Source organism: Aulonocara stuartgranti (assembly GCF_965226115.1).
Source record: "Aulonocara stuartgranti genome assembly, chromosome: 3".
Taxonomy (NCBI): domain Eukaryota; kingdom Metazoa; phylum Chordata; class Actinopteri; order Cichliformes; family Cichlidae; genus Aulonocara; species Aulonocara stuartgranti.
In genome coordinates, this window is record NC_138941.1 from 18,951,628 (window position 1) to 18,964,750 (window position 13,123).

At 43.2% G+C, this 13,123-nt stretch overlaps 1 protein-coding gene and 1 long non-coding RNA gene across 2 annotated transcripts in view; both read right to left on the reverse strand.

Annotated features, from left to right (window-relative positions):
- The window catches only part of LOC309700493 (uncharacterized protein), a 2,098,293-nt gene that overhangs the window by 662,418 nt on the left and 1,422,752 nt on the right, over window positions 1–13,123 (reverse strand). The window contains exon 54 of the mRNA XM_082524046.1: window positions 6,835–7,011. Coding sequence (XP_082380172.1) covers window positions 6,835–7,011 — 177 coding nt within the window. The remainder of the gene's footprint in view (window positions 1–6,834; window positions 7,012–13,123) is intronic.
- Window positions 3,083–4,361, reverse strand: LOC309701635. The gene is made up of 2 exons (XR_014275190.1): window positions 4,287–4,361; window positions 3,083–3,605 (listed from the first exon to the last, which is right to left on the reverse strand). It is a non-coding gene; the product is annotated as an uncharacterized lncRNA (long non-coding RNA).

The window sequence follows — 13,123 nt, forward strand, 5'->3', positions numbered from 1 at the left end:
AATGCGTGAGTGTTAATATAAACATTGATCCAGGGATTTCCACCCATTTAACACGTTATTTTATCATATGTTATTTTATTTGTTATTTTATACATTTTATTTTGTGATGTGATGTGAGCGCAGGTGCAACCCAACAGGCCCCAAACGTGCCTGGCAGCAAGTAAAAATGAAATATAAAAATATAGTCCAAACAGGTGAGGTGTAATTGTATTATGAGCCATAGTGCTTGGTCTGTTTGTCCCATGTAAATCAATTGCAGTTAGAGGCTACATTAATTTTCTTTCTGTAAGCACTTATTGAAATTATCTGAGCACATTACAAGTACATATTTGCTTACTCTGTATGCTCAAATGTGGCCCGTTATAGCCAACAGAAAAAAAGCGGAGGCCCGAAAAACAGGTGGGGGTCCTCCACCACCACCACTCACAGAGGCTGAGCAGTTGGCCCTCAGCCAAAACAGTGGGCGCCCTGTGGCCGAAGGCATCTCTGCGGGGACATCCTCTGAGTCAATAACCCCGCAAGACACAAGTGCCTACATAAGGGGTAAATTCAAAATAATACATGATGTGCATACATCCTTTCTTCACAGTCACCTTTGCAGTGCTACTCATTCATTTGATAAACTCTTTACCATAATGGATTATTTTGTAGTGAAGTTATTTTCCTACTGATTTTGCCTTCCCTCAGTCTTGGTTGTCTTTGAGAGCATAATGACAATGAAGTGTAAGGTGCTTGGTATGTTTGTTAATTGCCATTTGGTCCCTTGTAAGTCATAAGTGACCTGTATAAACCTCATATTCTATCAGTTGATGGTGATGGTGTACTGCATCTGGTGCAGCCTCCTGTTGAGCCAGACCAACATGCAGTTGTGAGTAATACTCCACAGATTATATGAGTTTACAGTAGAACAGCAATGCTGTTTATTTCTTTACTACAGGAAAATAATGAAGAAACATTGACAGCTGTTACAGAGGAGGAAGCAACAGAGACACTTTATGAGGTTTACATCTTTTAATACTTTGTGTACAGGAAATACAGGCGACCAATAAAGCCAGTTGAACAAAAAATCTGTTTATTCTTCTTTCAACATGTTGAGGTGATGGGTCAAAAGAAATGATTGTGACATATGGTGTCTCTGACTGCGCTTCCATCTTGTATGTCCGTGGGAGGGTCAGGATGTTCATGGTTTGGATCACTGCTGATGTTTGGTTCAGAAGGACAGTGTTCTCCTCTAATTGTGGCAATGTTGTGAAGAATCACACATGCCACAATAATGTCACATGCCCTTTCTGGGGTGACACTGAGTCTTTGCAGGCACTGGAACCGGGCCTTAAGCATTCTGATAGTCATTTCAATTCTGGCTCTTGTCCTGCAATTAGCCAGATTATATCGCTGCTGTGGGCCCGGTTCAGGGTCAGGGTAAGGGGTAAGCAAATAGGGTAAACATGGATACCCCCTATCACCAAGCAAGTAGCCAGTGAACTCTCCTAAGACAGAAGGATACACTTCAGTTCAAATGTCCCTGAAGCAATTGGTCTTTATATATTTTACAGTATTCTCAACTCACCATGTCCAAATTTTGTGCTCAGTGTACATTCACAGAATATTTGTGAGTCATGGACAGAGCCTGGCCACTTGGCTTCCACATTTGTGATAATGTTGGCAGCATCACATATGATCTTCACAGTGCAGAGAACACAAATTAGCATCCATTACTATAATGAAATAATTTGTTAGTTTGAAATGCTACAGGGAACTATGTACCTGTACATTAATGCTGTGGAACGACTTCCTGTTCACATAGTCTCCTTCATTTACTGAAGGAGCAATGATTGGAATGTGAGTGCCATCTGTACAGCCAATCACGCCTGGGAACCCTGAAAATAAATGTAAAATTTAAGTAGTAGTCCAAGTATCACCACATCATAAATTAAGTTTTGGTCATCCTGATACCTGCAATTTTGTGGAATCCCTCTTTGATGAATCTTGTGGGTCTATGACCGGGGAACACCACAAACGAGTACAGGAGACGTTTCAGTGCAACTGTAACATTCCTGACTGCCCGACAGACGGTAGCCTTGGAAACGTGCTCAGCGTCACCAATATTATACAGAAAGCTCCCGTTTGCAAGAAACCGAAGTGCAATACAAATAATATGTACAGAACTGAGAGCATGTCCACGATGTGTCACATGAGCAATATTAGGCCTGAGGATGTTATTCAAATAACTTATAGATTGTGCTGAAAAACGGTAACGTTCGCACAGAAACTCATCAGGAAATGATAAAATGTCCGAACGCGATCTGATCACTCTCTCCCGGCGGAGAGCTCTGCGGAGAATTTGGGCTTCAACATCTACTGGCTCTTCAAGGACGGGGCACGCCATGTCCGACACTTCCTACTGTCAGGTTTCCGACAAAGGGGCGGAGACAGTCAGGGTTAGTTGTAGTAAACCTGCTAGGGGGCAGGTTAGCTTCACGGAGTGTGTCGTCATAGTGACTCACTCAGGCTTCAGCTGAACTCGCTTTGTGAAACCGAAAACCCAGAGTTTTCGTTAACTCAGGGTATACTTACTCAGTTTTTCCACTAAACCAGCTTCCTGAAATAGGGCCCTGAGATCAAATTTATTTTCCTTTGGCTTTGTTTTCTTCCCATTTGTGGCTTTAATGTAGTGTTACATCCTGTTTGTTTGCTTCCCTCTGTATACATGTCCAGATTCACTGTTATGTTTCTATTCTTACATTGCTGTGTGATCACTGTTCCCTCTGCTGACTGATGTGACCTTTTGTATCGTACACTAATACTTGTCATATTTGTATCTGTGCCTAAAAGATAAAAATAAAAAAGTTTTCCACGCTAAAACACAGCTCCACCTCCTGCAGTTCTCCCTCTGAACCACTAGATGTCTCTGTTATCTAAATGAAGACGTGCAGCACAGCAACCACAGCAGCGCTCAGATCACACGTGTCCTGTTATTATGTATAAAAGCATGAAACAGGTGAGACAGGTGGGATCAATATTAATGTTGTGGAAATATATGAAAAAGCAACAGAAGAGTGAAAACATTTCATGCTTCTAGAAAGATCTTTCAGCTCATAGCTGCTCACAGACTGTATTTACAAGTGACAAACTGCAACTCTACAGTACATCTACAGTATATATCAAATATATTCTGTATTCAAATCTATTGAGTGATGTTTGAAAGTCTTTCCAGGTGAGTTTGATCCAGGAGGGTCTGAAGCCAGAGTCAGACAGAGACTGTGCAGAGACTGTAGAAGGACAGAGCAGCAGCAGAGCAGTCCAGATACACTGATGATCCTCTGTCAGATCCAGAGGGACACACAGGGATGATGCTGGACTCTACATTGTGTCTGACAGTGGAGCTGTTCTCAGAGCAGTTCACTCTGCAGCACTGACAGTCATCTGCACTTCTTCTCATTCCTCTGTCAGTCACTGCTGGATGAAGCTCTCCTCTCCACCTCCCAGTAACATGGCCCAGTCAGAGCGTCTCTACACACAAGCTGCTGCTGCTTCAACCTCTCTGGATCATCAGGACACAGCTCCTCCTCTCTCAGCACACACACCGTCCTGTTTACCATCACCAGCTCCACCTGCAGAGAGAAGAAGGAAGAGCAGAGGAGATAAACGAGTGTTTCCAGAGACTCTTCATCAGCTGTCAGTCAGTGATGCAGCACATCCAGTATAAAGAGCAGCAGGGACTTCAGTGCTGGGACTGTACTAGGACTCATTGTTGCTTCACTTTTTCTAATCTTTGGATTTTTATTGAAGTTGATGAAAATGTTTTTCCCTCCTAGTTTGAGTTTGGACTTTCATTCATTAGAAGAACCTTGGTGTGTCCACTCTGAGCTCTGTAGGAACCCCAACAACAAGCCCAACAATCCAGATGGACGGTTCCAGCTGTTAACTGGAGGAATTCCATCCAAACATCTGCTCTCACTAAATTCTTCCTCACCTACAGACTGTGTTCTTCACTGCTTTAAACTTGGAAACGAATGCAGTCATTGGTCTGCGTGCTGCTTTGTTCAGAGAGCTGATTGGCTGTTGACAGCGTTTGATCAGAGCGTGTCAGCCGTTACCATGGTGACCATAAAGGTCAGAAACAGGAAGTGTTTGTGTCCAATCCTGAAGCCTGTCACCATTCTCCTCTCACAGCTTCACTGAGAAGCTGCAGCTTTACAGGAAACACTGGATCTTTGTTTCATACTGACTGTGTTTAGTACAATACTGCTGACAGCACCACCCACTCACTCCATCACTCTACTGACCCCAGAGTCTCCAGTCTGTAGTCTGGACTCTGCTGAAGATCAGACAGCTGCTTCACATCTGGATACTTCAGGTTGTCGTTGTATCTCAGGTTCAGCTCTCTCAGATGGGAGGGGTTGGACTTCAGTGCTGCTGCCAGATAATCACAGCTGATCTCTGACAAACCACAGTCCCACAATCTGTATAAAGAATGAAAGATGTAAGTTTATTAGACAAAGTGTGAGCTTGAAATCATTCAGTGTTTCATCATCTGTTCAGAGCTGAAGAAGGTTCAGAATGTAGAAGTTTAGAAAATGGAAACTCCAAACAGCTGAAGCCAACAGGAAGCAGCTTCAAACAGGAAACTGTGCAGAGTTTCAGACTATATGTCCTGATGCAGCCAGTTGGATTTTGGAGATTTGAATCTCTGTTCTGTGACTAAGTCCTTGAATCATTTCTTCCAGTTGGTCCAACAAGACAGACTAAGTGTTGGACATGTGTTGTGGCTCCATTAGGGGAGCTTCTAAATGTGATGTGATGGCCCCTCTGGGTCTGTCAGGTCACAGGACTGAAGAGAGCTCAAACTGGGCACACAGTTGTTCCAGTCTGGACCAAAGACTCTATACTGGGACTGAGGGACTGCTTTGACTGCACCCACTGGGACTTTTTAAAGGCTCATGTTCTCACTTAGATCATCGATTTCTACTTACATTTCTTTCTGGGAAAAATGGGGATTACTTTGGAAACAGGAAGTATTTTCCCCAATAAGCAGCCCTGGATTAGTAAATCACTCCAACATGTTCTCAGGCAGAAGAAGCTGTCTTGTTATGAGGGAGAGAAGAAAAAAGATTGAGGCACAGAAACTTGTTGAAAGAGAGATAAAGCAGCTAAAATCAGGTGTAAAAGTAAAGCAGAGGATGAGCTGAATAAAGGACACTCAAGGCTGGCTTGGAAAGGAATGAAGTCCATGGTGGGGATGCAGGACAAGGAGCAAAGATGAATGTGATGCTGAATCAGCAGAAGACTTGGACTCATTGGATTCCAGCTTTGATATCATTGATTTCAATGAAGAGCTTTGTGATTGTAGCAAAGGGCTGGTAGCTCTGAGAGTCCCACTGATGAGGTGTTTGTGTGGAAATCTCTTAGTGGGACCAAAGAGAGAAAAAGCCCTGGTCCTGATGCTGTGGGAGGGAAATGATTGAAGTGTGCTGTGAGGAACTGACTGGGAGATTTTCACACATTTTCCAGTCCTCCTTGGAACAACAGGAAGTTCCCAGCATATGGAAACAAAGGTTAAGTGTCCTATGGCACTCAGTGATGATGGTGCTGTGGCCCCACCACCTCCACCTCTTTGTAAAGGAACTAACTGTCATCTGAAGCTTCAAATGGAACTAAGACTTCCTCCACTAGGTGGCAGTGTCTGATGAGAAAGTGTTAGTGGAGCTGGCCTGGAGTCAGAAACAGGAAGATGCAGGATTTGGGCTGAAATGGGGAAAAGTGGTTCGCACTAGTGCCTTAAAGCAAGAAGGTTGTAGGTTGAAGCTTGTTGGCCTTTCTGTGGAGGTTGGATGTTCTCCCACAGTCCAATGAAATGCTGCTTAGGTTCATTGGTGCTTCTAAATTGGCTGTAGGTGTGGATGTGAGAGAGTGCTTCTCTGTCTCTCTCTGTTGGCCCTGTGATGGACTGCTCACCTGTGCAGGTGGACCACGCCTCTTGCCCTATGACAGCTAGGGCACAGGCTGCAGCCCTGTGAGCCTAAGCTGAATAAACAGTTAGCAAAAATGATCCATAGATGGCCTGAAATCCCCCAGTTAGCAGTTTGGTAGATAGCTATGACATGCTAATCCCATCCAGCAGCTGTATTCTACCTGTAAGCTGATCCCTGCTGAGCCAAAGCACTTTTTCATATACAAATTACAACCTTTAATAGAAACCTATTGGTCAGCATCTTATTAGCCTGCTGTTAGCTTCATTCCACAGAAAACTGAGAGAAACTAACAGAGTTGATAAAGAATAAAGAGAAATGTGCTGATTTAAAGCCTTTGAAGTGCTTCAGATGATCTCTGTCCACTTCTGTCCACTCATTCATTCATGTAAGCTTTCTAATGCAGCTTTGATCTTCACAGTCTGCTTCATGAAACTCATTCTAACCCTGAATGTCAGAGTGTTCCTCCTTCTCTTTCCCATCATTCATGCTGGCAGTGGAGGAGATTTGGATGTTGGACTGTGTTTTGGATGATGTGTGTATGTTTGTGTTGGACTGCTGTCTGTAAAGCAAACGCACATTTTGCTTTGGATTTCAGTGTCAGACAGACTTTAAGGTGGAATGAAGAGTTGGAGAGTTTCACAGTGAATTATCCAGTGGAGGATTTTTCTTCTTCTTTGAAGGTTTGAAATGTGAACATTGTTCTGCTGCAGTCAATGGACTAAACCAGAGAAGAAGAAAACAGACTTTACCATGAAGATCCTCAGTGTGGATCAGTATAATATCAGCCTGATGTCTGCAGTTTAGTGTCAGCACAACTTTCACATCATATTCATCTCAGCACAACTAAAACATGCTGACTGACCTCAGAGTTTCAAGTCCACATCCTGGACTCTCCAGGAAACCACACAGATGCTTCACTCCTGAATCCTGCAGCTTGTTGTTCAGGCTCAGGTTCAGCTGTCTCAGATGGGAGGGGTTGGACTTCAGTGCTGCTGCCAGATAATCACAGCTGATCTCTGACAAACCACAGTCCCACAATCTGTATAAAGAATGAAAGATGTAAGTTTATTAGACAAAGTGTGAGCTTGAAATCATTCAGTGTTTCATCATCTGTTCAGAGCTGAAGAAGGTTCAGAATGTAGAAGTTTAGAAAATGGAAACTCCAAACAGCTGAAGCCAACAGGAAGCAGCTTCAAACAAACACAACAAGAGAAAAAACTCTGAATGTTTCACATTAAAGTCGTACATTTATCATAAAAACAGGACAAAGACTTGAAAAAGTCGTGTTTTTCCTTCCAGGAACCACAAGGCTTCACTTTTAAAGGTGAAGTGTGACAGAAATGGACATATTTGAAGTCCAACACCTTTTTCCAGTCACATTATTAAAGCAGACAAACTACAAGCTCATTTTCATTCCAACAAGTCATCTTCTGACCTGGACTAACAACACTGGTCTCTATGTGCAGCTGGCTGTGAGACCAGTGCTCAGGGACCGTCTACAACAGGGGTGCCAAATCCCGGTCTTCGAGAGCTACTATCCTGCAGCTTTTAGATGCATCCCTACTCCAACACAGCTGAATCAAATGGTTTGATCTCTTCAGCATGCCATCATGTTTGGCAAAGGCCTGATAACAAGCCATTCATTTGATTCAGGTGTGTGGGAACAAAGCTGCATCTAAAAGCTGCAGGACGGTAGCTCTCGAGGACCGGGATTGGGCACCCCTGGTCTACAAAGTGCAACACTGAAAGAACATCACAAACTCATTTGCTTCCAGCACTTTCACACAAACATCTACTGTCATTATTGTCACCAAACTCTGTGGATCATTTATTGCAAATTCAAATGGGATCAAATGGTCAGACAAAAGAGGGTTATGAGGAAATATGATGAAATGTTGTGTATTAGCAGCAAGTTATTGAATCATTTTCCTCAGAAACCAAACAAAATGATTGACAAACATGTTTTTACAAACTCAGTGTTGGACTTGGATCAGCAGGATAAGCTGATGCTTAAAGGCATTTGAGTCTCGCTGTATGAAAGTCCAGTTATTACTCAATATTTATGGATGATGTTCTTTCAGTGTTGCACTTTGTAGACGCTCCCTGAGCCTCACAGCCAGCTGCACATGGACTAGCTGACATTACCCAGCATTAGAGGCGGCTGTAAGAAAAGTGGATTTTCCTATTTAAATGGTTTTAATTTGAATAAAGCGATGTTGATTCATTCAATCCTGAATCGATTTTTAATATAAATGTATTTTGCCAGAATCTCAGGTTAAAGCTCCCAAAAGTATTTCAACAACAAGCAAACAGATAAAACAGTAAATGAGAGCAGCTAAACACACAAAGATGGAAACACAGAGCGTGGATCGTTCACTCGACGGCACGTACACGGACACGCCGTCGGGGCTGAAAGTGGACAGCTCACAGATCCTGAAGCTGCAGGTTTCATCTGTCTCCAACCAAAACTGACTGAACCAGCAGCAAAAGAAGATCCAAACTACGCTTTACGTTTGATGAACATCATCGTCATGAATTCTCTCTGACTTTGACGTTTACTTCCTGCACAGCTCTCTCTCTCTCAGTGTACTTCAAGAACAGTTTACCTTCAAAAATCTGTTTCCTGCATTATTCACTGCTTATTACGCACCAGTCTACTGTTGTGTTCACTGCTGTCGGCCTCCCAAAACAAAGCCTCATTTCTGCTGTTCAATACTGAAGAAATGTAAACCTTTTAAAATGATGACAGATTACAAACTCTCAGCTGTGTCTGTAATCAAACCTCTGTAACTTTGCTTCCCTTCAGCAGCATCAGCTCATGTTCACATGTTGATTCATGGTTTGCTTCAGTTTTTGATGGACTGCAGAATATTTTGAAGGTTATCTGCTATAAAAAGCCAGAACAGGAAAATCTGCTTCATGTGTTTCTGTTTGATCCTCAGTGACTTTGACACAAAGGCCTCTGCTGTGATGATCACACCTCTGATCAAGTCTCACAGTGTCAGCTTTGTTTTTATACATATGGATATGTGCTGATAAATGATCAGAATTATAATATTTCCCACTGTCTGCTGTGTGCTGTGACCTTTGACCTGCTAAAGACAGTCAGCTGTGGATTATTCATTGTTGTGTCTGATACTTAGAACTGTGAGGAAGAACACTACACAGTTAATCAGGGTCCCCTCTCTCTGAATCAGGGAAGGTGGGCAGGCCGCGTGTGGGCCGCGGGCCATACGTTGAGTCTCACTGTTTGAAATGTGAACATTGTTCTGCTGCAGTCAATGGACTAAACCAGAGAAGAAGAAAACAGACTTTACCATGAAGATCCTCAGTGTGGATCAGTATAATATCAGCCTGATGTCTGCAGTTTAGTGTCAGCACAACTTTCACATCATATTCATCTCAGCACAACTAAAACATGCTGACTGACCTCAGAGTTTCAAGTCCACATCCTGGACTCTCCAGGAAACCACACAGATGCTTCACTCCTGAATCCTGCAGGTTGTTGTTCAGGCTCAGCTCCAGCTCTGTCAGATGGGAGGGGTTGGACTTCAGTGCTGCTGCCAGATAATCACAGCTGATCTCTGACAAACCACAGTAACTCAATCTGTATAAAGAATGAAAGATGTAAGTTTATTAGACAAAGTGTGAGCTTGAAATCATTCAGTGTTTCATCATCTGTTCAGAGCTGAAGAAGGTTCAGAATGTAGAAGTTTAGAAAATGGAAACTCCAAACAGCTGAAGCCAACAGGAAGCAGCTTCAAACAAACACAACAAGAGAAAAAACTCTGAATGTTTCACATTAAAGTCGTACATTTCTCACAAAGCTCAATTATGTGACAGACATTTCATCCCATGTCAGTTTGGCCTCATCCTGGGGCGGATTATCCAGCACACACTCTGACCACAGGCCCAGGGGCCACGCACAGCTGGGCTCCATCCAAGAGACAGGAAACAAACCAACACAATAATAAAAAGCACCATGTGATCTTCTTACATCTTCAAGACAAACATAGTAAAAACATGATATTTGTTTCCTGATAAAATGATGTGACAGGTAGAACAGAGTAAAGTGGTGGTGTTACAGCCTTTCTCCCCTCTGCTGCCGAGGCTGTTAGTCTCTCCCAAACTCAGCTACAGGACTTCCAAATGAATGAAAGCAGCAGAAGTGGCTTTACAAATGAAAGAGGAAGAGGAGAAGAAGAGGATAGGGAGGCCACCCTGACCATCACTCCAGCTAAAAACATCACACTTCTATTAAAGTTGGTGAGAAAATGTTGAGCAGGATGAGCTGCTGGCTAATCTGGAGGCTGTAGCAGCAGCTCACAGTCACAGTGGATTTCCACTCATGAAAAAGCTCTGGCTGCTTCATTTCTCATCTCATATCAGAGACTTTAATGCTTCACTGAAGCTGTACTGTGATGCTTCCATATCCCAGTGAGGCCTCCATAATGATTTCAGCTGTTCTGTACACACACTGTGTGCCCTGTATGGCTCAAAGTCTCTGCAGCCTGTTTTTATCTGCTATCATCAGATCTTCATCATCCTCATTCACATCCCTCACACACTCTACAGCCTCATCAGCACTGACTTCATCTTCACTGACTGATGGAGCACAACATGAACCTGTGGAGGCTGAAACACTGTCCTGTCAAACATCTCCCCGTCACCACTCCACTTCTGTCAGCCTTTAAATGAACCCTGCTCAAGTCTGTCACTTCTGTTTGGAGCCAAAAGGAAAAACTGTTGTTCAGTCGTTTGGAAAGACAACATTTCTGAAAGCACTCAAACTTCTTCACATTTGTCTTCAGACACATCCTGAACATTTAGGAACTAAAGAAAGTTTCAAACACCAAAGACCTGAAATATAGAAAAACAACAACAGCTGCAGTCAGTGAACTCACCTCAGAGTCTCCAGTCGACAGTTTGGACTCTCCAGTCCAGCACACAGAAGCTTCACACCTGAATCCTGCAGGTTGTAGTTGTCACTCATGTCCAGCTCTGTCAGATGGGAGGGGCTGGACTTCAGAGCTGAGGCCACAACTTCACAGTGAGACTCTGAGAGTAGACACCGAGTCAGTCTGTGATGATAGAAAATATAAAATGTGTTATTATAAAAGCAGAAAATCTGCATTATAAACACAGACTGAATGTATATGAAGACAAAACAGAGTGAGGTCATAATCTGATGAATCTGCTCTTCACATCTGTGCTTCAGCTCCTCTTACTGTGTTTGACATGACACAACGATTGAGTCTCTCTCAGACCTGCAGACTTTTAATGAGAATCTTTGTTTGGCTTTAATCTGCAGATGAAGGAGGAAGATGGTGTCACATTTAGGCTTCCATAATGTCCACAGTCTGTCACTGAGATCTGATCCAGAGTCAGAGTGAAGACACACATTTGGACTGTTTCCTGTTTTGACTCCAGAACATTTTGAATGAGTTCAGCTCAGTGAAGAGTTCCAGCTGGAAAGATGATCTCTGTTTGCTACCTGCTGTCAGGTACGACTGTTCACGTCCACACGCAGGAAAAACCTGCTGACGGAGCAGAAATCTCATCACTGGACAATAATGATGAATGAACTGAGAGCTGCTGATATCAGATCTGATTTCAGGGGAACTAAACACAGAAATGATTGGCTCATTTTAGCTTTCTGAGCCATTATCTGCTGGTGTGTCGCTAGTTGGCAGAAAATGATTTGTATTCCTGTTCAGGGCTTCAGTGTTTATGAGTCCAGATCCAGGTGACAGCAAGTCAAAATGATGTTACCTGTCTGTGTCCAGCAGCAGCCTGTATTCACTTTGAATATTGTTATAACCTGACATGGATCAGTTTGTCTTTGATTGGTTTGTAAAGGTCACTGTTTCCATTGGACCTGAGTGACGTACAAAGACAGAGAGGGAGAGAAAGGAGAGAGAGGATGGAGACAGCAAAGAGAGAGCAAACACAAACAGGTGAGAGTGGACAGGTGACCAAGGTCAGCAACCAATCAGAGAGCTTCTGTTTGACCCACAGTCACTGATGATGACTGCACATAACCAAGCAGTGTGTTACTCTGATATCAAATATGGATCCTGCTCTTATAATAATGATCATCAGATGATATTATTGTGTTATTTTGTAGCTGAATACGATGTTTGTGTGATTATCAGTGAAAGAAGCAGTGAGGAGGATGGAGAGAGAGAGAGAGGACAGAGGGTGAAGTTAGAAACACTAAAAGGATTTTTCATGGATTTCATGGATGATTTGAGTGATTTCCAGCAGGACACTTAAACATGTCAGTGGACGTCCTAAAGAACATATTCACTGATATGAAACGTGTCATTGAACAGGATTAATATCAGTGGAAACATGGTGGAAACAGCTGTGACTGCATGGATGTGACACACTTCAAATCTGTTCTCCACTCTTGGATTTGGGATCCATGGAGCTGCTGCTGAGTCTGTACAATAAAGGAATGGTGTGGAAGGTTGCAGCGTACGGACACAAACACTTTGTGCTTACAATCTGATTTTATTTTCAACATTAAACTACTAACCTACACTGATCAGTGATGTTAATGATCACATCTGGACTCACCCAGCCTTTCTGCAGTTCCTCACAGCTGGAATCAGTCTCTGTCGTCCCCGCTCTGATGTTTTGTACTTCAGCAGGTCCAACTCATCCAGAACCTCCTCTGACATCTGCAGCATGAAGGCCAGAGCTGAGCACTGGATCTCAGAGAGTTCCTTCTCTGATCTGTTCTCTGACTTCAGGAACTCTTGGATCTCCTGAAATAATGAGAGGTGGTTCATCTCCATCAGACAGTGGAAGATGTTGATGCTTCTGTCAGGAGAGATTCCATAACTGTTCATCTCCTTCAGGTTGTTGATGACTCTCTGGATGGTTCCTGGACTGATCTCTGTCTGACCCAGCAGACCTACTAAGAGTCTCTGGTTGGACTCCAGACAGAGGCCATGAAGGAAGCGAACAAACAGGTCCAGGTGGCCATTTTTACTCTGGAGGGATTTATACATGGCTCTGCTCAGGAAATCATCCAGAGAGGACTCGTTGTATTTTTTTCCCAAAAAGTTCTTCAGCACCTCTGTCTTCCTGCTGGTGTGACAGTGGAACATGTAGACAGCAGCCAGAAACTCCTGAATGCTCAG